At 39.3% G+C, this 25,006-nt stretch overlaps 1 protein-coding gene across 2 annotated transcripts; it reads right to left on the bottom strand.

Annotated features, from left to right (window-relative positions):
* Positions 1 to 4,447: 4,447 nt before the first annotated feature.
* Positions 4,448 to 24,449, bottom strand: sf3b2.S (splicing factor 3b subunit 2 S homeolog). 2 transcript variants are annotated; one of them, XM_018259956.2, is made up of 21 exons: positions 24,323 to 24,449; positions 20,165 to 20,199; positions 18,142 to 18,189; positions 17,830 to 17,961; positions 16,535 to 16,589; positions 16,368 to 16,462; positions 16,105 to 16,210; positions 13,629 to 13,714; positions 13,103 to 13,306; positions 12,432 to 12,557; positions 12,022 to 12,102; positions 11,534 to 11,761; positions 11,088 to 11,237; positions 10,795 to 10,884; positions 8,885 to 8,992; positions 8,664 to 8,771; positions 7,219 to 7,361; positions 6,577 to 6,678; positions 6,186 to 6,285; positions 5,727 to 5,912; positions 4,448 to 4,592 (listed from the first exon to the last, which is right to left on the bottom strand). In XM_018259956.2, exons 1-21 carry the CDS (start codon positions 24,339 to 24,341, stop codon positions 4,521 to 4,523), a joined length of 2,274 nt encoding a protein of 757 aa, XP_018115445.1. In that variant the 5' UTR covers positions 24,342 to 24,449; the 3' UTR covers positions 4,448 to 4,520. The 2 variants fall into 2 exon arrangements, with proteins under 2 accessions (XP_018115445.1, XP_018115446.1); XM_018259957.2 differs by lacking the exon at positions 24,323 to 24,449 and adding an exon at positions 24,168 to 24,308.
* Positions 24,450 to 25,006: the final 557 nt, after the last annotated feature.

The raw sequence follows: 25,006 nt of genomic DNA, 5'->3' as shown, positions 1-25,006 counted from the left end.
ACATTAGGATATTTTGGTTGTAGTTTAAAGGGAAAAAAACACTATTTGTTGATGGATCTTCTGAATCCACACCACCAGGTACCCCAGAGAAGGCTGAAGGAGAAACTTGTCTCATAGCACTAGTTCTTAAGCAGAAAACTATACAGGCTGAAATGGGCTTTCTCCAGTTTTTTTGGGCTACAGGGCTTCTTCAGACATTTTTTGTTTGACTATTCTTCAATGTCATTTAATTTAAGTGACAGACAGGCGTGAAATGTACATTGTACATGTTTGGAAAAAGACTTTTGTAATTTTGGACTGAACATTGAAGTTTTTGAGTTTTGCTTTTGTTGCCCTATAATGTTTGTACAATGTTCCACTCCCCTTGTCTGCTGATTTGGGGCTTAACATCCAAATCCAACATTAATGCATCAGTGAGCATCTACTACGTTAAACAATTTGACGTTTCTTCTTTTTCCGCGTACTACTTGTATGAAAACTGAAATTTAAAATGCCTTCTTTTTTCTTGAGTCAGAGAAGAATGGCAGGAAGTAGAGAACAGAACAACTTGTGAAGATGATCATATTGTAACTTTTCCTTCTGTTCAGCCTCTCTCCTGTTTACTTTTCTTCCTAGTAATTATATTAGTGTATGTAAATGTCAGAATGGAGAGCTACAAAACATAAAAATGCTCTTAATAATCATGTCTCCCTTATATTCCATCTAGATGTTTTGTCTCTAGCCTGCCTATGTTCTGCCCTAGTTCCATCTCCCCTCCATCATGCCCATTACTTCTTATACCCGGTCTCCTCATCAATTCTCCATCTACTTCAGCTGTCCGTGTCACGGCCCTGCCCTCTTTATGTCATATAAATAATTAGGAAAAGGATTGCACACTAAATCTACAAAAAAAATATATAATAAATGTATTAAAGAAAAGATAAAAAAAAGAAATACAAAAAGTAGGCTCACTTTTGATTTTTGTATTTGTTTTTATCTTTCCTTTTTCTGTAATAAATGTATTATATTAAATTACATAAATTGAGTGTGCAATCCTTTTCCTGATTATTTACGTTAGATTTGGAGACCCACATGGAGAGCCTCCCAATGGATTAGCGCACCCCATTTCAAAGGGATGAAAGGCAAAAATATATTTTTTTCTACTTTGCCCTCTCCCTGTGGATACACACGTTTGCAGCCCAGTCCAAGTTTATCTAAGAATTTGGAGAAGTGCATTAAAAGCAATTTCTGTCTGTTCATTGATGACACTAAACTGTGCAAAAGCTAATGCTTCTATAGTCTATTCCATGCTCAGGTTTATTTTTCCAGAAAAAATGTAAATTGAAAGGCGTTATGTTAGCAAACAAGTCTTTTGATGGGAACAAGATGGTAAAACTGACTTCCATAGAAAAATAGTGGAGTATAAACCATTAAAGGCTAGGGGCAAATTTACTAAAGAGCGAAGTGACTAACGCAGGCGAAAATTCGCCAGCGTGACGTCATTTCTGTACTTCGCTAATTTACTAATGGTCGCGTAACTTCTCTAGCGAAGGAGATAGACTCTAGCGATACTTCACTCCCTAATGGCAGGTGAATTTACGCTTTGGCGAATGGATGTGGATTTTACTGACCGTTTCCTCTTGCGATAGACTTGCCTTCGCCACCTCAGACCATGCAAAGTGCAATAGGATAGGAGTTCCTCAAAAAATAGTTGAAAATTTTTCCAAGTCCCAAAATATGCTGGCGACTTTTCCTTTTTCAGGGTGATAGGCTGAAAAATAGCGTAAAATTTTTTGGGGTAACCAGCTTCCCCCCTACATTTCCTAACATATGGCACCTAAACTATACAGTGGGCTCATGTGTAGGGCACTATAACCACTCCATTTTATTTTATTAAGGTTCCCAGGCTTGTGTAGTGTCATTTATTTGCTGCAACATATACGTCCATAAAACTTTAACTTCCCGCCATATGCAAATTAGTCAATGCTAGCCCAACTTCACTAGCCGCAGTAATTCTAGCGCAACTGCGCCAGTGTTCGGCGCCCTGGACGCAACTTCTGATTTTAGTGAATTAGCGTTGTCCTGGCAAATCTACGCCTGGCAAAGTTTTGCGCTATGAGCGTAGCCGTCGCTGGCAATTTTTCGAAGGTTATTAAATTTACCCCAAGATATGAAGATCCAAAATACAGAAAGATCCATTATCTGTAAAACCCCAGGTCCACAGCATTTTGGATAACAGATCCCATACCTGCATTTACTATTTGCACCGTTTGTTGTCCTCTCATCCTGTGTATTTTATATCTTTGTTTTTGACTGGTGTCCTTTAATCCTTCAATTCTCTTTCAACCTGATCAATATCAGAGCGGGGGCTCAACTGGATGAGTTACTTTTGGCATGTACCTTTAACACCACATCCTAAAAGCTTCACATATATTATTCCCAATTTATTGGTCTTTTATTTTGGCTGTCATCTTGTTACCTTGAATTTTTCCATTTTCAGCCGTGTAAGAGCTGCAATCATGGACACAAATTGCTAAATATTACACAGAGATCATCTTCTCCCACTGAAATAACCTTAAACACACTATTTGATCAAAAATGTCAATAATCTAACAAATGACTGAAGCAATTGCTCAAAGTGAAGCATAAAAGACTTATTTATAAGAGATAACAGATGATAGTAACCCTCTACCCCTTAAAAACGGACTTTAATGTTCTATTTCATGTGCAGCGTTTGTGTATTTATTTAATGTCCACGGTTATCTGTGTGGAAGATACAGGAAGATAACGGGACCACTCATTTCACAAGAGGATGGTTTTGCTTATCACCGTTTATTCTGTTGCATTACAGTCTCCAAGCTGCAAATGTAGATAAAATGAAAATAGTTCAAGTTGTTCCGCACTCGGACGGCTCAGCAGTGACAGAGACTTCGCAGACACATTTTTTGTGATACAGTAAAGTCACAAATGGGTTTTAGTAATGTAGAAATGTTTCTCACGTCTTGTATATAAATAGCACCAAATTACAATTGTGTTCCATGTTTATCATCACTTATTTTCCTTCCCAAAGGTTTGAGTGCCTACCGTATTACTGTCTTTTTAGGTATAAATGATGGAAAATCATTTGCTCAAGTAACTGTGATGGATTCGTTTTGCCAAGGGAACCGTGAGCAAATCATGCGCCAACCTTTCTTCCACTAAGGGCAATTTGTAATGTCTCACTGCCTGTTGCTCTCAGCTAAATGCCTCCCCAGCCAATCTATTTAACAAGCCTATAATATAGATTCATGGTTCTTCTTATCATTCAGCTAAGGGCAGGCATTCCCAATAAAAGGTTGCCCAAATCAAAGAAAGGGAATTAAATCCAGTTTTGTATTCATTTTCTGGCTTTTAATCCGTCTCTGACGCATTCAGCCTGTACTACAGCCCAAATCCTACTTTATTTAGCAGCTACTTTGGTAGTGAAACTGCAAAACTCTTTGGACTGGAAGAGCCATTTGTTAAATTCAATAAACCGGTCTTGCACTAAGCATACTTTTTGCATATTGTTGCAATGGTTTTTCTTTTTTGAGCTCAACAGGACAAATGGAAATTGAAACTACTCCATGTTTGTTCCTTCCAAGGCAGAAGGGCAGTATATCGCCCTCCTCGTTGTAGTAAATGGTTTACTGGCTGGAGTCCAGGAGGATTATTTGTTCACTGTTTTTTGGAGATGGGACGAGCGCACTCTGGATGAATAAAATGTACCATTTGTGCCCAACGCTTCATATTTGTCAAGGACTGTGCAGCTCAAACAAAAATCATTGCTTCATTCATTGAAGATCACTTCACTGGAATGTTTGTTTTTATACTGTTTAAATGCTGAATAATTGGAATTTCTTTCAATTCTACCTACATTTTTATAACTTCTACACTTGGTTGCAAGTCACAAGCATACTCCACCTTGATCAGTGTTAGTCAACTGTCGCATTAACTGGAGCTGCAACTCCTGAAAAAGATTTACCATTTAAACAAACTCCTTGTAAACTCATGGATTTGCCTCTGTGCACTTAGCTAATGCCGAGGCCAAGCTCGATTTCATTTAAAACATGGGCCCCTGTGCACACTGCAAGTTGTCATTTAGAGGGCCATCTGTTATTGATCATTACTTTTTCCACAATGTATTTGTATGTGTATAATATGCTGCTGTATAGTTATTCTATAATTATAAAAAGATGATTATGTGCAAATTCCACATAGACAACCCACATCCGCACTGATATGCATTCAAATCCATAGTGCCTGGTGAAAACAAATTCAAATCCTTGAAGTAATATGCCTGGACACTCTGGACAAGCAAAAACATTTAAAAAGACTAGTCGCTATCTCCCGCCTCCATTCAATATTCATCTTATAAGGAATATAATCCCTTAACACACACAATTACACTTATATAATAGGGTAAGCATAAATAAAGGACAAACCTCTGTTAATTTAACAGTTTTATTAGAAATAAAAGAATGTAAAAGGAAGAGGGGAAAAAAATGGGTGTGGAATTAGGCCTAGAACTTGAACTCCTTGTATTTCTTGCCACCTGCTCGTGAATCCTGTGGTTGCCCCTTCCGCTTCTTTTGCTGGAGGTTGTACAGAAGATAAGGAGAGATAAAATGGATTGAATATAATAATGTAATACATACACACACAGCTAGAGTGCATCTATATGAATACACATAGTGAACACTTCACCCACTGTGGTTAAATATAGTTACAGTGGTTCATTTAAAGGCAGTGTTTTTGTGTTATGTACGTAACTGTCCAGTGACTTCCAATATACTTATATACTCGAGTATAAGCCGAGTTTTTCAGCCCCAAAATATGCTGAAAAACTCTAACTCGGCTTATACTCGGGTCAAGTGCAAAAACCGTCGCCGGCGTTTAAGAATAGTCTCCAAGAATATTCACCGGCGTCCAAGAATGGTCGCCGGCATCCAAGAATGGTCGCCGGCATCCAACAACAAGATGCCGGCACCTCCAATGGGAGCAGAAACCCTCAATTTTTTGATTGAAACTTAACAGAAGCTGCTGCATTTCTCATCCTAGGCTTATACTCGAGTCAATAAGCTTTCCCAGTTTTTGGAGGTAAAATTAGGTACCTCGGCTTATACTCGGGACGGCTTATACTCGAGTATATACGGTAGTAAGTGCATTATACCACATAAAATTGGGAAGGACTACATTAACACTTGGAACAACAGAAATATAAAAGCAGAGTTCCAAACTGTTTTTAGAAGCAGCGCCAGCACGAGGTGTGTTTTGTTTTTTTTTTTTAAATGGACAGAGCGTTATACACAAGCCTAACATCACTAGCTGAACTGGCACAAAGGTCAACACTACTCAACTCTTGGGCACCACAAATGTGTCCTTTGTAGTAATAACTGTAAAGTTTGTTGCTGTACTTCATAGTTTGGGCCCCTTGATCCAGCGAAAGGGAACACTTGACAATTCCAGTATTCCATCTCTGTGGCAGCAGTTTAGGAGAGGCCTTTTACTGCTTTAGCACAATGTCTATAGCACCAATTGTAACCACACAGAAGCAATTTGCTGAGATGGTTGTGAAAGATCTTGACTGGTGTGACTAACAGAATACCTATGAGATGAAGCCGACTGTGAGACAGGCCTAATGACAAAGCTCACTAATGCTTTTAGGAGACTTTCAGGATAACCAGATGCGCATACATTGTTTTGTTTTTTGTACAATTTCAACTTACCTTTTGTTTAGCTGCATGTTCTGCCACCATGTCACTAAAGTCTTCTTTCTGTACCTGCTCCTGAGCTTCCCTTACACGCTCCTCATATTTCTGAGTCATTGCTGATGGGTCCAATTCCAATTCTTCAGGGGCCAGGGCAATTTCTACACCCTGTGGCTCAGTGGCGGTACCTCTGCGGGACATGGCCTATGGAAGATTTACAATACAGTTAATACCAGTTTACTGAAAAGTCTAATCATGTTCCCTTATTTTGTCACGGTTTTTCCCACCCTTATTAAAACCTTGATATCTTGTAGGAAAATCAGATCAATCCATTCTATACAACCACCAACTAAGTCTCTGGACTCGTCTACCCCTTAAAACAGCTTCTTTGTGTAATTTCTTCATTTCAGTTCTTTCCCTAAAACCATTTTCCTGTCTCTTTTATCAATAAGTTTTATACAACAATTGTCTTCTTACCGTGGCCATATCATAGATGTGGGTGGAACCCATCATAGCTCCACCCACAGTAGCAGTTCTCTTTTCTTGAAGTACAGTAAAGAGTTGTGGTGTCTCAGTTCTAGAAGACAAAGAAAAAACAATGAAATGAAAAAATAAAAAAACAAGAGTATATAGTCTAACAAGGCGTGCTGTCGAAACACACACTAAACGTAATCTTGACAGAGTAATCAAAAAGTAACATTAGCTAAGTAACCAAATGAGTTTCCAAGTGTAGAAAACTATGAATTAATTCATATTTGTTACTCAACTTGTTCCATTACAACCACAAATTAAATGAGTGTATATATGAATTTATCCAAGTAATAATAATTGGTGTAGAGTGTGGAACATAACAATTAACAATTCTTACCCATCCATGGCTTCTTCAATCTTCTTTTTCCTCAACTCTATCAGTTCAGGTGTCTCCATGCCAGCAGGGACAGAAGAAAAGCCTCCCGGGGTAATTAAACCACTGTCAGAATTAACAAAACAATGAGCAAAAGACTAAAAAGTTAAACAAATAAAAACAGATATTTGTAATAATTGAAAACTGTGCAGTTATGAGAGAATCTCCAGTATTGTTTATATTGTTAGTTAATATGTAGCTATGGGGTTTGCTATCTGAGGGGTCAATAGGGAGTATTTATGTAAACCAGATGAATGTTATTGAGAATACAATTGGTCTTATTAGTTAAGTGCTGAAAAAAAAAGATCATCCATTGCTCTCTACACACATATAGAATGTAAACATCTGTCATGCAAAGTAGAGGTTTTACAACCAATAAATACTAAACTGGTGGATTCTAAACAAATATATATATAATATTTGCAATTTCTGGTGTGATTTTAAGGGCTCAACAAAGATCTCAATTTGAAGACAGCGAAGAAAGGGACAACCTTTTGACAAACCGTAAGCAGAGTTAGTGATATTTTTGTGTTACACGGGAAAGACCCCAAAATTCTTCTCAAACTTAACCCATCTATGTAAAAAAAATGAAAGCTAGCAGCACACCTGTCTGCTGGGGTAACAAAGCCGGTTTCATCAGGTTTATCTTCATCGCTCTCTTCTTCTTCTTCCTCTGAAGAGGATTCGTCATCTGATAGTTCCAGCTCTCCCCATGGGGTTCTGTCTATGTCTTCTTCTTCATTCTTGCTCTATGCAAGCAAAAACAGATGTGTGAGCAGATTTTGCATTCATGTATCTGAATAACTTCTATAGAAATCACTGCTGCCCAGTTGTTTTTTAAAGGAGAAGGAAAGGCTTAAATTAAGCAAGCTTTATCAGAAAGATCTATATAAATACACCAGTAAACCCTCAAAGTAATGCTGCTCTAAGTCCTCTGTCAAAAGAAACAGCACATTTCTTTCCTTCTATTGTGTACTCATGGGCTTCTGTATCAGACTTCCTGTTTTCAGCTTAAACCTCCAAGGCTAGGGCTTGAACATGCTCAGTTTGTTCCACTTTTGCTTTCCTCCCTCCTGTAATCTGAGTGTCACACTAAGTTAATATGGCAGCCGCTATCCTAAACAAACAGTGAGAGCTTGTAGAGCTGTTTACTCAGATATGGTAAAGAATTCTGCAGAATAAATATAGTGTAATAGCTTGCATTATTGTGGTTAATCTATTGGCGGTAAACTGACGCGGTAGCTTTCCTTCTCCTTTAATTTCTTTTTCCAGATATAGATACAGCAGACAGGACAACCCCTGTCCTTATATAGCAAGGATCTGGCAAGTCTTGTCATTCTTTGGGAAAGCATCATTTCATTCTGAAATACATTTTCTTGAGGTCTGGCCCAGAGTTGCAAGTCCAAGGAATGCTGAGTGATATGTGATTTTTGTGGCTATATTAAAAGACTATTACATTGTTAAAGGGCTCTCTTTGGAATTAAAGGAATTGAAGACGCTTTGGATAATGGCATTATGATCTCCAGAGCTTCATCTCCTAAGACGGATAATGTTGATGGGATTTTACCAAGGCTAAATGTGGTCTGCATAAATAAGTCCCACGTTAAGGCCTGAATTGATGTCCTGTCCATAGGGTTTGGAACAAGGTATATCCTGCTGGCAGTGTGGTGTGTGACTGGTGTAGTATAGCTGGACTCACCTTGAGCTTATTCCACACTTGTATATAAGATAAGGAGAGAGCATTTCAGGGATGATGCTGAAAACACCACCAGGGAGCAGCAGACTCATTAATAACCAGAAAGAAACCCTAATACTGTGGTAAGGTGTCAATATACAACTGGTGAGCCTCTTGGAATGTGTTTGTGCTTTTCTCTGAATCATTTATGCCTTCATAAAAACTACTCATTTGGATTATTCTAAAGAAGGTGTATATTCGACCTTTAATCTAGTATTTCCATATACCATACGTCCATGTGAAAATAGGAGCCATGTGATGTAAGACTGGAAAAGGCAGGTGTGGAAAGAAGCGATAAATGGGAGTAAATACATACCTGGAAATCTAATGCATTGGTCCCAAACACATCACCATAAAGAGGTTTCCCCATTTCATCCACAGGAGGTTTCCCCCAACCTCCAGCATGATATCCAAAGGAACATCCCTAATTAAATGAATGAGTGAGTGAAGTGACAAATGTTAAAATAAGTTAGAAGCAAAAACCAGTTAGAGAAGGGAAAAGCCACATACAACCAAGTAAGAAAAGAAATGACATACCTCTGGTATGGGGGAGTTGAGTCCTGGTATTTTAAGGTTGGGGTAGGAGGGGGGTGGTCCGTATCTCTGCATTGCAATAAGCCAGGGAGGGGGCACTTTATGGGAATTCTGAGGAACACAGAAAAGATAACTGAGAACTGTATTATACATATACTCATCCCATAAAATGTATATAGAATAAACTAAGACTAATCTTTTCTCCAGCATCTGCTTGGGGACACAGGAAACGCTGGGGTAAAGCTGGTGCAACTAGGAAACAACAATAAAAATAATACTAGCTCCTCCCTCACTGGCTATACCCTCCAGGAGGCGGAGCCTAAACCAGTTCTTTGTTGTGTCCTCAGGAGAAGGACGTGATTTTGGACTTGTGTCTTTAGTCAGTTTTATTCTGGCATTTGGGGGGTGTCCCAACCCCTACACACAGTAGGAGGTTATTGTTTGGCACCTTCCAATTTGGGATTGTCGCCAGGGTCTGCTGGGCACTGTGCCAATGACCAACCAGCCTTCATTTTCCTAAGCGTCTACCCTCGGGCACAAGGAACCACTATGTACTGGTTGCAAACCTACGGCTGTGGTTCCGGAAACTCTAGGAATGGCTCCTCCTCAAGTACAGCAAGCTAGTCAAGGGGCGTCAGGGGACAATTCCACTGACAATCTGGGGAACAGGTCATTCCTGAATGGGCATCCCAAATTAGCAACAGGAATCCCTAAACTGGCACAGTATATTGATAAGCTCTATCCAGGCTCGACAACCCCACGAGCAAAGCCCATAAAAGAAGGATGAGGAAAGCGATGATGGAGACAAAATTCAATCCCCTCTGCCTCCAGACGCCAATCTATCTGAAGGAGAATTATCAGTCAGTGACGAGGAGGAACCAATACCACATTCTTCTGAGGCGGTAGATTCTCTTATTCTGTCAGTATTGGATACCCTTCATCTTCAGGAACCAGAGTCTTCCACCTCTACTTCGGGTTCCTTATTTAAGAGACACAGCAAGGTCTCGCCAGTTTTTCCCTCTCACTCACAGCTTGACAACATTATTCAGCAGGAGTGGGATAAGCCCAAAAGGCTTTTCAAGCAAACAGGAGGTTTTTAAAACTCTACCACTTCACAAATGATATCACAGAAAGGTGGTCCACTCCTCCATCAGTAGATGCACCGGTTTCTCGCCTGTCTAGAAACACTGCCCTTCCTGTTCCAGATGCTTCCTCATTTAAGGATCCCATGGACAAAAAGACTGTTTACTACGCTCCATTTTTTCAGCCTCGGGCACATCCCTTCGACCCACCTTGGCATCGCGTGGGTTAGCAGAGCAAATCAATCTTGGTCTGAGACTTTACTGGTACAAACTGGTTTAGGCTCTGCCTCCTGGAGGGTATAGCCAGTGAGGGAGGAGCTAGTATTTTTATTGTTGTGTCCTCCTCCTAGTTGCATCAGCTATACCCCAGCTATACCCCAAGCGACTGAAGAGAAAGAGATTTAACGGTGAGTACACTAAATCTCCTTATCTATATTGTATATGGCACAAAAAAGGTGCTATCAGCATGGAAGCTCCCCATGTCAAGTGCTGGTCCTGTAAACCAACAGGCACAAAATCTCATTAATATACTAACACCTTTCTTATCTGTAGGCTCATCTTGTGTTTGGTTGTCATTGATTGGCACATTGGCATGCATAACAAACATCCTACGGCTGCCCATTGAAAATAATTATTGCTATGAGGGACTAGCCATTAATACCGGATCAATAAACAATTGTACAATATTAGCATTTTTCTGTATGCGTCAACATTATATATGTTATCAAATTAAAGCTATTTTATTGTGTATATTACCAAACCTTGGTATTTTTTATTATGGTGAGAAAAAAAAAAAAAAAAAAGATAGGGATAAAATTAAAAAAAACTCACCAGACCCACGGGCATTCCCAGAGTAATCCTTAGCTCATCAGAGAGGTCACCTGGTTTTTTCTCCTTCAGGCGGGTCTCAAACTCCTTCCCCTTGAGTTAATAAAAAAGTGGCATGTTGGATAAGAACGCTCGCTGTTTACATAGCATAACAAAAAGTTGATATTATGGAATTTCATATGTTTATTATATATCCAATAGAAAGTATTATTTACCAGCAAGATAAATGAGATGTTACATAATTACATGGTTAATGTAATGTCAGTAGACAAAAAAAAAAATCCCCCACAATTTACCTCATAATATAAGTCGCCATGAATGGTAAGCTTGGGTTTGCTCTGCCATTTGAAAAATGCATCGTGCAACTTTTGGTAGTCAATGTCAATTTTTCCCATCTTCGGTCTCACCTTTTCCCTCATTTTAGATTTCATGGTTTTTTGCTCTTCCTGGGGGGCAAAATGATACAATTATGGAATTCATAAATACATAATAGGATACCATATTCTGCAATCTCCACAAATGTTCTGCTTTGTTAAAGTTGACATAACTACTTTATAAGGACTGGATTGTAAATCCTTGGGTATCATTCTCTTGATACAAAGAAGTTTCTCTGGGTTCTATGATATCATTGTAGTTGCTGCTCACATATTACTTAGTAATAGGTTATAGTATCGCTATCATTTTCATCAAGAACCAACCCAATGTTACCTAATTTGCTGTTATTCTTTTAACTATTTCCTACCTTTTCCTGTAGAGCTTCCCTCATCTCCTGTATGCCTGTTCTTTTGATGAAGTCAGGCAGTTGGAAAGGAGGTTTTTCAATACCCCTTTTTCCTTGCAGATATTTTCGTTTAAAACACCAGTGACGTGGAACAGGAACAGAATTTCGAGTTCCTTTCAGATGAACGAGTAGTTTGGGGTCTGGAGCAGTGACATCATGCATTTCTACCACATCTGGTCGTGAAACCAACTGATAAGAAAAACATGACAGTTCAATGAGGAAAATAAGGTGAGGGCACACAGGCACCAATTCTAATTAGTTTTCATACTTCTTTCACAAAAGTTTGTATTAAACAACAAATATACCATACCTACCAAGAAATAGAGCCAATGTATTATCGTTACTGGTTCAGTATTTTATTGCTGACTTATTAATATAGCACTAGATTCGAACAATTAAATTGCTTAGTAATTTCACCATGATCCTTACTTACAACAATTAGCCCTTACCTGCTTTAGTTCGGCCACTGTAAATCTGTTCATTCTTCTCAACTTTTTCTTAGACATTTTGGGAGCATCATTCTTTTTCTCCTAGTGATGCAATTAAAAAAAAAGGTGTTTCAAAAAAACAGAAATAAACTAGATTATGCGCAACACAATTCAATTTCAGCTCAAAAGGAACAGGAAGTTGTTGAGGTGAAATGCAAGTTTTCATTTCAATGAAAAATACAGGTGTAGGTAAGACAAGGAGCAAGGCTACTGTATTCTCTGGATGAGAATACATATATAAATTCTTCTTCCTCTTACAGGTTTGTAATATTGTATAAATTACTTTCTAATATAATGTTAATCATATCCATTTATATCAATTACAGATTAAAAACAAGAAATAATTAACAAGAAAATAAATAATGCTTTACATCTGCATCACTGTCGCTATCACTGTCCATTAGTTCCTCCTCAAATCGTTTTCTTGGAACTGCTGGTTCAACTTTCTCCACCTTTTCAGGCTCCTTCTCTTTCTCCCGTTTTACATCATCGGTCAGCTGTATAATTAAAAGTGAAAAAATTGAAGGATTGTGTGTCAAGCCCTCAGGACAGCTATCTAGTGGTTCTTATACGTTAAATAATCAGAAAATGTTCTTAATCTGTTAATATATCAAGATTTTAGCCTGCCCTCCATTTGCAACCTCATCTACTGAGACATCAGGGACAGAATTTGTATCAGTGACTGACAAAGGTCCATAATGGGGGATCTGTGGGGAGGAATAGAGGCAGCCAGATAGTTTAAAGGGATAGTGATATGTTCCCGATAAATGGGGAAAAAGTGTCACTTTTCATTTAACTATACAAATTTAAGTAAAACTGGAAAATACTTGAAATAAACAAACAAAAAGTTTAACAAATACTCACATGGAATCTACTGCCATTTCACTCAAAAACCCATGAGGAGACATGCCCCTAAGGGTGCCACACAAACTTTGAAGGGGCTGCACAACTGGTTTTTTAATTTCCCAATATGAAACAAGCCAAGAATGATATTTAAAGTGCCTGGAAGATGTCCAGCCACAAACACCTCACATAAATGTACCTTAAAGGCCTGGAAGATTCTCTTGAAGAATATAAAGTTGGGATCATAGATATCAGGTTCTTCTGTCACATACTCTATCTCCAGTTTTCCACCTGCAAGATCAGGTTCTGCAGCTTCATTAAGCTCATCAACTACTGCAGCTTCTGTGGCAACCATTCTTTTACGTGTTCGCTTCTTTCTATTTCTCCTCCTTCGATTTTTTTTCTTTGAACACAAATGAACAAGTATATATTTATAACTTTCCCTAACATGACAGAACGTGAAAGACTAAGATTTAAACAGCATTTTGTAAGTTAAAACCATAGAGGACATTATACTACAAGAGTGTACTGCACTATATATCCACAAAGAGAGTATACAGGAAGTTCTAGCAACTACTGTTGCCCTAGTATAAATTAAGCCCTCAAAGGCGTTATGGTAAATTTTCACCAAAATAAATGAAAGTATGCACATAATGAACCCTGATTTTATTATACATTTCTATACAATATACAAAGACATGTTTGATTGCAGAATGGCATCTGACCTCTTTTTTACTTAGGACACTATTATCCTCTTCTGCTTCTGAAGCTGTATTAACATAACGGGAGTCTCCATCAATATCTTCCTCCTCTGTTTGAGAAAAACAAACAAACAAGTGGTTGAAAAGCAATACTACATGCATGTGAATATATATTATGTATATGAATTACATTAATCCTTAGTTGAGCTTCCTTATGCAAATGTAACAGCCTCTAGACGCCTCCTACAGCCTTTGATGAGTGTCTGGATTCTGGATGTGGCTATTTTTGACCATTCATCCATACAAAATCTCTCCAGTTCAGTTAAATTTGATGGCTGCCGAGCATGGACATTCTGCTTCAAATCAGGTGACTCCAGAATATTGTACTTTTCCTTCTGCATAAATGTCTTTGTAGATTTCCAAGTGTGTTTAGGGTCATTGTCTTGTTGGAATATCCAACCCCTGCAGCGTAACTTCAACTTTGTGACTGATGCTTGAACATTATCCTGAAGAATTTGCTGATATTGGGTTGAATTCACATGACCCTGGACTTTAACAAGAGCCCCAGTAGTCCCACTAGTCACACAGCCTCACAGCATGATGGAACCAAATGTGACAGTAGGTAGCAAGTGTTTTTCTTGGAATACGATGTTCTTCTTCCACCATGCAAAGCACTTTTTGTTATGACCAAACTTTTGTCTCATCAGTCCAAAGCACTTTGAAGCACAATGAATGTGGCTTGTCTAAATGAGCTTTTGCATACGCGACTGTCTTCTTTCTCATCACCCTGCCATACAGATGTTCTTTGTGAAAATTGCATTGAATTGTAGAACGATGTACAGATACACCTGCATCTGCAGCAAGATGTTCTTGCAGGTCTTTGGGGGTGATCTTTGGGTTGTCTGTAACCACTCACAATCCTCCGCATATGCTGCTCCTGTATTTTTCTTGGCCTGCCAGACCTGGGTTTTACAGCAACTGTGCCTGTGGCCTTCCATTTCCTGATTACATTCTTTACAGTTGAAACTGACAGTTTAAACCTCTGAGATATATTTTTGTAGCCTTCCCCTAAACCATGATACTGAACAATCATTGTTTTCAGATTTTTTGAGAGTTGCTTTGAGGATCCCATGCTGTCACTCTTCAGAGGAGAGTCAAACAGAAGCACAACTTGCAGTTGGCCACCTTAAATACCTTTTTTCATGATTGGACACACTTGCCTATGAAGTTCAAGGCTTAACAAGCTAATCCTACCAATTTGGTGTTGCCAGTTATCAGTATTAAACAGTTACATACATACAAATTGGCAAAATTACAAGGGTACCCACATTTTTGCACAGCCAGTTTTTCACATTACATACAACCGAATACTGCTTCACTAAAAATCTTTTTTTCAGAAAACACCCCAGTACTCAGATGTTCCTGGGAAATGAAAGACATACCACTGTTGTCTTTAGTTGTGTGCTGCAGTAATGAACATTAGTTTTTGTAGGGACAAACTCAGACACACAAGTATCAAAGTTATAATTCTGTACTGTGCTTTCTGCAGCACTTAAATTAATCAGTAAATCCCATAGTAAAGAAATATGCATATCAAAGGTTATTTTTGATGCTGGGCATTTTTTTTTTGCATGCGTGAATCCTAAGAGCATATACCGCTTACCGTATATACTCGCGTATAAGCCGAGTTTTTCAGCACCCAAAATGTGCTGAAAAACTCGACCTCGGCTTATACGCGGGTCATACGCCAATCCCTCACCGGATCCCTGTCATATAGACAGCCCTGCTGAGAATAAGGATTGCACTTCCCCAAGCAAACAGCGTATAAGAAATTCAAATCCCGTAATATCGGATCCCTCACCTCCCTCTCCCATAGCGCATCAGGACTCTGTGACTGACGATCGCCGCCCGGAGCAGGTCCAGGAGCTCCGGGCGGCGCGTCCTTCCCTGCCGGCGTCGCTCCCAAAATGGCGGCGCCCATGGCCGCCACGTGGGTAGCGGCGCCGGCGCCTCTACCCAAGTGGCGGCCATGGGCGCCGCCATTTTGGAAGGACGCCGGCAGGGAAGGACGCGCCGCCCGGAGCTCCTGGACCTGCTCCGGGCGGCGATCGTCAGTCACAGAGTCCTGATGCGCTATGGGAGAGGGAGGTGAGGGATCCGATATTACGGGATTTGAATTTCTTATACGCTGTTTGCTTGGGGAAGTGCAATCCTTATTCTCAGCAGGGCTGTCTATATGACTAGAGGAGCGTTCCTGTACAAAGTACAGATTGATTTTCAATCAGCCCCTAGGCTTATACACGAGTCAATACATTTTTCCAGTTTTCTTAGGTAAATTAGGTACCTCGGCTTATACACGGGTCGGCTTATACACGAGTATATACGGTATGTGTTAGTTTCTCTAATGAGAAAATGTGACAAGGGGACTAAATTATTATCTGGGCTACAGCAATAATTATTTCCTGGGCAATGTTAATCATAAATTATAGAGGTAGCTTACCAGTAGTCACTGGCAAAGATACAAGCTCTTCTTGCCTGAGCTCCTTAAGCTGAAGAATCTTTTCAAGGACTTGAGGGATTTTTGGTCCTGCTGAACTATCCTCTGCCTGTTATATTAAAAAGAGAAATAATTAGAAGGGATTAATAAACAGAAGTGAAGGAAATGATAAAATGAAAATGTATTTTGCAGCACATAAAATAATAAAAAAAGAAAGACTGTAAAATAAGACAGGAACCAATAAATAGACAAGAGGTTGGACTCACATCCTTGGAATCCTCTCCAGAAGGTTGTGACTGGACTCGAGGGCGGTTTGTGGAGGACATCAATGGCGGGATTGAAGTTGTTATGGGGATGGTACCTGAAATGAAGATACTGTTACAGATTGTCGCGGACAGAGTTGTTTCTAGAGTAGAAATATATCAATACTTACCTCTAGGAAGAAGTGGGGACCGTGTGTTGGAGACTTCCTGATCGATAAGGGTCGCCTAGAAAAAAAGAAGTACAATGTAAGTAAATGCTTGTGTTGAGCAGAATCTTTTGAAAGGCAATGGATCTTCCAACCCCCACTTATGTTTAGTAAAACATATGGGCCACAGTTATTTAGAGACATTTTTATATGACCGCTGTGAATAATGTATATTCTCTGTGTAAATGTGTTGGTGCTATATAAATAATAGATAAAATAATAAAATGTCTATTATATATACACCCAAACACACAGTCAAGTGGTGCAGAAATTACTTAGTTATCCACTCATCTTCTCCTCATTTATCTGCTATGATCTTATACTTATTATACTCTCTATACTCCCTTTCAGTCTTTATATTTGTCCAGAAACCACAGTCCCCCAATAAGCCCAAGTCATAACACAAAAAACATATTCCCTAATTGCCTCTTGTCCCTGGAATACTTTGCCATCTTGCCCTACACAATTACCCTGTTCTCAAACCTCCTGAGGTAATACTATAAAAAAAGAGATCAAGTGAAAATATAAACAGTGAAACCCTCATTTTAAACAGTTTTGAGTAAATATGGTGTAGTAAATAATGAAACAGAAATGTCCTCTTAAATATAGCTGAATCCGGTTGCTACATAAATAAATGGCACAGTATAGTCTTGTATTTAAAGGGCAACTATCGCAAAAATGAAAATGTAATATAAGCTTCATCATACTGAAATAAGAAACCTTCTAAATACATCAATTAATAATTCTGTAACTTTCTGAAATAATCAAGTTTATCTTCACTATCCCTCTCTCATCATCTGTTTCTCTTAATTGTTTCACGCAGGAGTTGGGTGTGAGATGAATGATCCAATATATATTATAGGGGGGCTGCTTTTGCCTAGAAGATGTCTGCCTTTTGCACAAATTCTGCATGTAGAGAGACAGTTATTTTGTTAGATTGTATTTGTGCTGGAATCAGTTATTTGCATGAGCTGTAATTCATCTGCTAGAAAAGCTAGCCCCCTTATAAGATATATTGGATCTTACTGTCAATGACATCTGACACCCAACTGCTGCATGAAGAGAGAATGAAGAGAAACAGATGGGGGAAGGAAGGGAAGAATAGTGAAGATAAATTTGATTATTTCAAAAGCGATGCAAATTGTATTTAGAAAGTTTCTTACTTCAGTATGGTCCTCAGAATCCTCATATCCCAGACTGATACTTATTAATGACACTGTTTAGAGACTTATCATTTAGGACAAAAAATAAAATGTTACCTTTGGCCCTTGTGATTGCTTTGCCCCTTCAGGGTCAGTAGTGATGCGAGGAGGCAAGCCTATTGGAAAACCTCTTCCGAGACCTGGGGGTGGGGGTGGAGCCTGAAGTGTGGGTAGAGGCATCCCAGCCATCTATAGGGAGGACAAGAAAACACTAACTTAGACATAAGAATGAATATGGACAGGCAGAATTCAATAAATATAAATAAAAACAAAGCAAAAGAAAAAGAGAAAGTCAAAAAGCAAGAATGTGATGGACATGAAAAGTAAAAATAGAACTTAATGTGATCCTAATTTAACCAGTACACCCACCTGTGCCAATCTAACAGCAGTAGAGGATATTTCAGTATCATCCCGCACCTAAAATAACAGAAAAAAATAAACATGATGAAGCTTTTCTATAAAATGGATATGGGGCAGCTGCAAATGAAACTACATAAAGGTTCTCTGATCTGTGCAAACAGGGTTCTTTGCACAACCAGGAAGAAATCATATTATTGCTTCACAGAGCCATCAGGCAAATCCCTTCACCCTATATTAAATGAAATGCCTGTCAGTAAAAGAAATAAAATAATGAAAAGTCAGTAACTATTGTGTCCTGTCTGTGAAGAAAATTAAATAATTGTGCTGTGAAAAAACAAGGTTTTTCATGGAAAACTTTTCAAGATAATCTAAATGTAGCAATGCAGTAAACATAAGCCATAGTCTTCCATAGGTGTCAAACTTCACAAACAACAACCAATAAAATTTGTTTTTATTAGTATGTGGCAAGTTAGACAGAGAAAGCAAATAGATGACTGTTTGCAAATAAGGCCCTATTTGTTGTCCATTCAAACGGAGTCAAGAGAAGTAAAAAATATGTTGCTCTTTATAAAAAGCTTAAAGGAAAACTAAACCCACAAAATTAATATTTAAGCAACAGATAGTTATATCAAGGCCTATTAAAGAATCTTACCAAACTGGTGTATATATTAAAGTAAATATTGCCCATTTTGTGATGGTCTGTGTGCTGCCTCAGAGATCACCTGACCACAAATACTACAACTGTAACAGGAAGAAGTGTGGAAGCAAAAAACACAACTCTGTCTGTTAATTGGCTCATGTGACCTAACAGGTTCGGTTTGTTTGTGTTCACCATGAATTGTACCATTCCAGGGGGCGGCCCTTATTTTTTTTTTTAAAATGGAATTTTCTATTTATGATTACCCAATGGCACAGCCTGCTAAAAAGTATATTATTATGAAAATGGTTTATTTACATGAAGCAGGGTTTTACACATGAGCTGTTTTATGTAATATCTTTTTATAGAGACCTACATTGTTATGGGTTATAGTTTTCCTTTAAAGGAGAAGGAAAGCTACGGAGGCATTTTATTGCCAATAGATTAGCTGCAATAGTGCAAGCTAGAATGCTATATTTATTCTGTAGAATGTTTTACTATACCTGTGTAAAAAGCTCTAGAAACTCTCTGTTTGTTTAGGATAGGAGCTGCAGTATTAACATGGTGTGACATCACTTCCTGCCTGAGTCTCTCCCTGCTCTGGGATCAGATTACAGTAGAGAAGGGAGGGGGCGGGGGAAGAGGAGCAAACTGAGCATGCTCTTGCCCAGGGCAATGAGGTTTAAGCTGAAGGCAGGAAGTCTGATACAGAAGCCCATGAGTACACAATAGAAGGAAAGAAATGCTGTGTTTCTTTTGACAGAAGACTCAGAGCAGCACCATTTTGAGGGTTTACTGGTATATTTAGGTGTACCTTTCTGATAAGGCTTACTTAGTTTTAACCTTTCCTTCTCCTTTAAGGACACAATAAAGGAAAGCTCCTAATTAAAGAAATAACTATGCCAGCTATGTATGTACTGTATGTATATTTTTATTTGTATAGCGCTCGAGGGCAAAACACTGTAAATTAGAAACAAACAAGGGGTCACTGCATTAATAAGTAACGATAAGCGCATTATTAGAAATACAATTCACATAAAAAAAAAATATATAAAATATTATTACACTGCTAAGTGCTCAGTGTCAAGGAGAGAAAAGGATGGAGGACACTACCCGTGGGGCTTACAGTGTATGGCCAGTACCTTAACTAAAAGGCACTACCTCACCCTAAAAGATGGAAACAATGCTTTGGTTTGCAAAAATAAATTAAAATCATATACACTTGTGCCATAAGCCACTAGGTTTACGATTATTAATTATTAGTGCCTTGTTATTGGGTCAGTTAACCAGTCTAGAAGGGGAAGATTAAGAAAAAAGGTAACTGAACATAAGATATTCCAAACACTGAAAAGACAAAAAGAAATAAATTAAAACCACACACAGTAAATCCATTACCTGAGAAGTATGATCCATCATATCCTCTCTACTTCCTGCAGAAAAAAAGAAAATGTGCCAACATGAAAGACTGCAATCAGCCATGCTTAGAGAACATTAAAGGAGACATATAGGAGAAATGAAACCCCCCTGATTTTGTAGGCAATAATGTAGAACATATGGTGTTGGTTTTACTTTTGGCTGTAAATTAATTTTGTCTTTTAAAAATTGCCCCTTTATTGGAGCTCCCCATAGATGTTCTCTGTGCAAGTTTCAAATAAGGGGTGGGCATGTCCTTAGGGTCCCTGCCAGAAGCACAGCAGGAGGGGGGCAGCCAATCATGGCCCTGCAGTCACACAAGCAATTACAGTTCCCTATCAGGTCCTGCTAGCAGCCGATTGGTGAGAGAATTCATGGAGCAAGAAGTGGAAGAGAAGGGAGGGATTTTATGCACAAATATTCAATAAATCAGCCTGAAGCACTACTTTTTAAAGAACATTCCTTATATATTAAAAGCATATAATGCACTGGTACATTCTTGTTTTTTTTTTTTACACAAAATGTCTCCTTTAAATTATATTGTCATGGAAGAGACCACTTAGAAAGGGCTAAATGCATAGTCCTATGCACTATAAGGTCAAGCTCTACCACAACTATCTGCACTGGATGAAAAAAATCCAGTGCAAAGCTCTTCACAGTCATGTGAAAAACCCCTATAATTAAAACCTGCCATAAGTCTCTAAGTACAGCGTTCCCTAGCAACTTTCATAGCCCTCAGGTAGGAGCATTCCAGAGGACACTTGCTTGTATCACTCCTCCTGTACAGTGTACTGCATTCAGTCACACATGTTTGCTCTCCATTCTAGGACAGCATGCAAAATACATTGTGTTTTTTTTTAGATATTTTTAAAACTAAACTCTTGTCCACAACTCTAGCCTCGTTACTTATCTGTGTCAGATTCACATTGCAGCTGCAATATAAGGGTTGGAGGCAAGGCAGGCTAAAGGGGGACTCCGCAAAAACATAACTTAAGCTTTTTGAAAAGTATACACCATTTCTTGCAACTTTGCAATATACATCAATTAAAAAATATGCAGACTTTTCATGATTTTTAATGGTTTCTGACAGTTCCCTAAGCCCAGCCCCCTGCTCTTCTGCTGATCTTTCTGACTACTTTGCTGAGCTGTCTGACCACTGTTACTTTGTATCAACAGCCAGTTGTCCTTAACCTGCATCCTCCAAACCCCACAATTCCCTGCACACATGATTTCAATAAGGAAAAGAACATCAAAGTGCAATGCATTGTGGGTTATGTAGTTCCGGCATGCTGTCTGTAAGTACAATGTGTAACATCAGTGTTTAGTCCCTCCTTCCCTGCCAGGATTTCAAATGATGCAGAAAGAAAAGAAATGTTACACAGCTGGATTTCAGCATAGAAAATGCCATTTATTCAGACATTTTGAAGAAACAGGGAACTGTGATGGGTTTATCAGGGGTTTCTGTGTTATGAGGCCTCTTTATCAAATTTTGGTTTGGAAGCCGGAGTTCCCCTTTAAAAGGGCCTCCACCCCCAAAGCTGACAAATACCCCTTCAACAAAAACATGAGAAGGCAAGTCCAAACCGAACACAGATAAGTAATGTTAAACTGGTAAATTAAGAATCTCCCAGAATCACTTCAAAGCTATTATGACAAACCAGTGTAGGTGTGGGATCCATTATCCGGAAACCCCTTATCCAGAAAGCTCTGAATAACAGAAAGGATGTCTCCCATAAGCTCCATTTTATCCAAACAATCTACATTTTTAAAAATGATTTCCTTTTTCTCTGTAATAATAAAACAGTAGCTTCCAACTAATATATAATTAATCCTTATTGGAAGCAAAACCAGCCTATTGGCTTTATTTCATGTTTATATTATTTTCTAGTAGACTTAAAGGGGAAGGAAACCTCGTCGGCGCTAACCCCCCTCCCGTGTATTGCCCCCCCTCCCTCCTCCCCCCTGGCCTACCCCTCCCGCTGGGCAAATGCCCCTAACTTGTTACTTACTCTTCTGCGCAGGTCCAGTCCAGGGAGTTCACAGGCGACATCTTCTTCCACGCGATCTTCTTCCTCCTTTGACCGGCGTTTTGGCGCATGCGCAGTAGGATCGTTTCGCCGGTACGGATCTACTGCGCATGCGCCAAAAGTCACGCGCATGCGCAGTAGATCGTACCGGCGAAACGATCCTACTGCGCATGCGCCGGTCAAAGGAGGAAGAAGATCGCGTGGAAGAAGAGGTCGCCTGTGAACTCCCTGGACTGGACCTGCGCAGAAGGGTAAGTAACAAGTATGGGGCATTTGCCCAGCGGGAGGGGTAGGCCAGGGGGGAGGAGGGAGGGGGGGCAATACACGGGAGGGGGGAGGGGGGTTAGCGCCGACGAGGTTTCCTTCCCCTTTAAGGGATGAAGATCCAAATTAAATAAAGACTTATTATCCGGAAAGAACCAGGTCCTAAACATTCTGGATAACAGCTCCCAAACCTGTATTGTATTTTTAATTAATATATTAGCTCAATGGCCATGACACTCTACTATTTGCCAAAAGACGATTCCTTTCTTTTTTTCCTATATTCTCTTCAAGCTCATTGTTACTACTACCCATCCAAGATGTACAACATTCTGCAACACTTACAAGACGGAGTGAGCAATAATACACAGCTACCTTATCCGAGAACCTTTACATTTCCTACTAGTGAATCTCAGCTAGAATTCTTTTGCAGCCAGAGATTTAAGAGGATTTATTTGACAAAACAATATAATCTTGTGTACATGTTTATTTGTATAGCGCTATAAATCCTTGCTTGTTGAGGAAGCGCGATTTCTTTTCAAATTGTTACCTGAAAGGTCTACTAACCAGTTTCTTAAAGGGGTTGTGACATTATTTTTATGATGTAGTTTTTATTTCTAATAAATAATTTAAATAATTCACTGTACAATATAAAATGTCATTCCTGAAGCAGCAAGTGTATTTAGTTGTAATATTGGTGTGTAGGTGCATCTCAGCTCATTTTGCCTGGTCATGTGATTTCAGAAAGAGCCAGCACTTTAGGATGGAACTGCTTTCTGGCAGCCTGTTGTTTCTCCTACTCAATGTAACTGAATGTGTCTCAGTGGGACCTGGATTTTACTATTGAGTGTTGTTCTTAGATCTACCAGGCAGCTGTTATCTTGTGTTAGGGAGCTGCTATCTGGTTACCTTCTCATTGTTCTGTTGTTAGGCTGTTGGGGGTGATATCAGTCCAACTTGCAGTACAGCAGTAAAGAGTGACTGAAGTTGATCAGAGCACAAGTCACATGACTGGGGGCAGCTGGGAAACTGACAATATGTCTAGCCCCATGTCAGATTTCAAAATTGAATATAAAAAAATCAGTTTGCTCTTTTGAGAAATGGATTTCAGTGCAGAATTCTGCTGGAGCAGCTCTATTAACTGATGCGTTATTCCTATGACAGTGTCCCTTTAACAATGGGCCCTCGGGTGTTGTTGGAATACAGCCCAGGTCTGTGTAAGCAAATGATATGAATTCTGCACAAGATATTCCCAAGTCAGACAGACCAGTTGTTGGGTTAAACCCGTTCAGTTCTCGCGTCTCCTGTTTAACCCCGTTGCCCCAATAGGGTTGACACCTTTTTTGGAAAAAATACCGGCCTTCCTATATGTTTAGAATTTTTCCCTACTAATAACATTGGGGTCAAACATCATTTTTACAGGTCAGGCTGGTAAAACACTGGCCAGGTGGCGACCCTATGCCCCACACACATATAAATAAATATATATATATATAGTAGATTAGACCCATTCAGCTGTAGAGTAAATATCCCAATATCCTCGCCTATAAAAGTCACTTCCAATGGCCTTTTCTGCTCGTTCTCACAATATTCCTATTGATCTCCTTGAAGAAGAGACAGGAGTGATGAGAAGTCACAGGGGATAATAAAGAGAAATGATTGGAATGTGCTGAGGCCACGGCGGGGCAGATACTCACCATATAAACCTCACACTAATTAAACCAGGGAAAGGGATAATGTTGGTAAGAAAGACGGTGCAACATCAGCAGCAGTAACTATTCAAATCACTGTACCCACAAGAAAACAAACGTATCTTAAACCACAGTCTGGCTCATTTAAAACAACAACTCACCGTCCGCAGTTTCCGCCATGTTCGCGATATATAAAGATGTGGAGGCCGCGACTGGAGTCGCCGGAAAAGTACGTCACGCGTTTGTGCGCGTGTTCCTGGCGGATGTGACGTCACGGGCTGAGAGTCTGGCGCCAACACAAATGTTTGTTTAGTGGATTTTATTCATTAGTAACCGGCGCCGTTGCGTTTCGTCCAATGTGAGGGGTCTGGAGACTTTAGTCCAGACCTGATAATAACTTCTACCCATGGGACTTGATTCACAATTCATATTCGTTTATAGTCCCAACAAGTCGCTCTTAGATATTGTAACATTTTGTATAACTACAACAGCCCCGGATATGACGTGGGTTACACTCAGTATTGCTGTGTGAAGCTATAAACATTCTCCTCATCGTGATGAAGTAATAGAATCCGAAATAATAACATTCCCTCTGAGAATAAACATGGGAACCAGCCTGTGTTATAAACTGAAGCAATTCTACTTCTAATCTACTAATAATCCTCTCAGTGTCCCCACAGCACAAACAACTGCTGCCCAAGCCCTGTCACTAGACATGAACTAGCCCAAAACTTGCCAACCAGTCTCACCTGACCACTACTGGCCACTGAATATTATACTTCATCCCAATGTTATTAATAGGGACTAAAGATAAATATATAGGAAGGTCAGTGATCCCAATGTTA

Source organism: Xenopus laevis, chromosome 4S (genome assembly GCF_017654675.1).
Source record: "Xenopus laevis strain J_2021 chromosome 4S, Xenopus_laevis_v10.1, whole genome shotgun sequence".
Taxonomy (NCBI): domain Eukaryota; kingdom Metazoa; phylum Chordata; class Amphibia; order Anura; family Pipidae; genus Xenopus; species Xenopus laevis.
This window is presented reverse-complemented; position numbering and strand designations above follow the sequence as displayed.